The sequence below is a fragment of the Talpa occidentalis genome, unplaced genomic scaffold (assembly GCF_014898055.3).
Source record: "Talpa occidentalis isolate TD23 unplaced genomic scaffold, MPIMG_talOcc4v2.1 talOcc4.16, whole genome shotgun sequence".
Lineage (NCBI taxonomy): Eukaryota > Metazoa > Chordata > Mammalia > Eulipotyphla > Talpidae > Talpa > Talpa occidentalis.
In genome coordinates this window covers 72857723-72859640 of record NW_023601653.1, presented here as the reverse complement: position 1 = coordinate 72859640, position 1918 = coordinate 72857723, and the positions used below count along the sequence as shown (strand labels likewise).

Below are 1918 nucleotides of genomic sequence, written 5' to 3'. Positions count from 1 at the left end.
ATGATCTGACAATACCTGCTCCTCATCCCTGACCGTCCACATTTCACTCTGGAAACTCCAGTATCACGGACAAGCAGGTCTTGCCCAGCACACCCCCTCACCTCACTGTGTCTGTCACCCTCCTCACTGACTCCATCTCCACACACTCTCCCAGACACCCCACCCAGGGGTTCACTCTCTCCACATCCTCCCTACACTGTCACTGTCTGTCTTTTCTTTCTTGTCACTCAATATCCCAGATACATTTCATGACAGTGAAAGCACAAGGGATGACACGTTGGAAGCTGACCCATGCTTAGGGAGGAAGACAACTCTCTGCTAAGAAGGAGGTAAAGAGAAAAAACACCCCCCTCCCCCCAAATGTACTTGGAATAACCTCTCCCCTTTCTCCTCAGCATAGCACCATAAAACCCTTCTCTAGCTGGCAGGATTGTGTGTGGGTGTGTGTGTGTGGGGGGGGAGGATCCCTGAGCTCCTCTCCTACAGCGGCCACAACTTTCTTCTCCCTCTCCCCTTTCCTCCCTCCCCTTGCTCATCTCCCCATCTATTTCCCCCACTCCGGGTCTTTCCAACTCTCTTCTCCTCAGTGATGGGGATCTTCTCTCCCCAAGGCTCCCACAAGGTCAGTCAGCCCAGCTGAGGCGGCAGCGCCGCGTCCTCGCGCAGCCGGGGTGGGGCCGCAGAGCCGGCCTCGCGCGAGGTGTGGGGGGGGCGACCGAGTTCGCCCTCTGTGCAGTGGGCGGCTGGAACTGCAAGGCCCAGAAGCTTCAGCAGGACTCCCTGGGCAGGTGTGGGCCGGGACCGGGACAGGCCGCTCTGCGGGTCCCAGAGGGAGAGACGAGCCCCTGGGGTGCTTCTGGCGTCTGCGGACCGGGCTGGCGCCGCGACGACACAGGTTAGCAGGCGCACGTTGAGTGATTGATCTCTGGCTGCTCCCCGCCTTCGGGCCCCCGGCTCTGCTCTGCACCCCCTTTCTCAATAAACCTTTCACTTCTCTCTGGAGTGGCTTTGGGTTGTCCTGGAATCCCAGGCTGAGAACTCGCGCCCAGTCACCCCGTCTCCGCGAGGCGCCCCGGGACAGTCGCGGGGCTCAGGCGAGGAAGACGCTCCTCCCGCCCCTGCCCCACCCGCGGCGACCCCTCCAGGCGCCGGGGAGCAGAATCCCAGCGGAAAGTCTAGAACCTTCCTCCCCACTGACCGCCGGCCCCGCGTCCAGGTGGCTCCCCCGCCCTCCCGGCCCCCCCTCAGGTGGGCGCTTCGGGGGACGCGCCCTGGGCTGGACTCGGGGGGCTGCTCCCCGCCCGCCCCGCCCTCACCCGCGTCCCCGGGGGGCTCGGAACCCAACAGGGGCGTCCGGGCGGGGAGGACCCCAGCTCCCTCTCCCCCAGGCCCACCCCGCGAGACGATGCGCCGCCGTCCGGGCCGAGGGGGCCGGGCCCCGCGACAGCACCTGTGAGGGGCCGGGGGTCCCCGCGAGGCCGGGGAGGATCTCGGCGGCGGGCGCGGATGGAGGAGAGGCCCGTGCAGGGTCGGGGCGGGACGAGGCTGGAACGTGCACTCGTCCCAGGTCTGCGGGCGGAGCGCGCCTCCGCCGGCGAATTTATACACTCCAGACTGGCCGGGTGTGGACTGAGCTCCCTGCGGGCGGGCGTTGCAGCTTCCCACGCACTCCACCTGCGAATCAGCGCCGCGCGGCCTCTCGCCTCATCCCGGCCGCCCCCGCCCCCGCCCGCCCTGCGGCGCCCCCGCCAGCCGGTCCCACCCATCCCCGAGCCCCGCTGGAAGTCAGGGCGCCCCCCCCCAACCCGACCCGCCGGCGCGCGCCCAGGGTCGCTAACGTGCTTTGCACTGAGTAGGAGGCGCTGTTAATTGAGCCCTTGAATCACCGCAGGGTCTTGTTCCACGAAGCCATAAAGAG

The 1918-nt window shown here is 66.6% G+C and overlaps 1 protein-coding gene across 1 annotated transcript in view; it reads right to left on the bottom strand.

The window, feature by feature from the left end:
• Window positions 1-627: 627 nt before the first annotated feature.
• The window catches only part of LOC129146026 (EF-hand calcium-binding domain-containing protein 4B-like), a 29791-nt gene continuing 28500 nt past the window's right edge, over window positions 628-1918 (bottom strand). Inside the window, 1 exon segment of the mRNA XM_054696787.1 lies at window positions 628-816. Coding sequence (XP_054552762.1) covers window positions 628-816 — 189 coding nt within the window.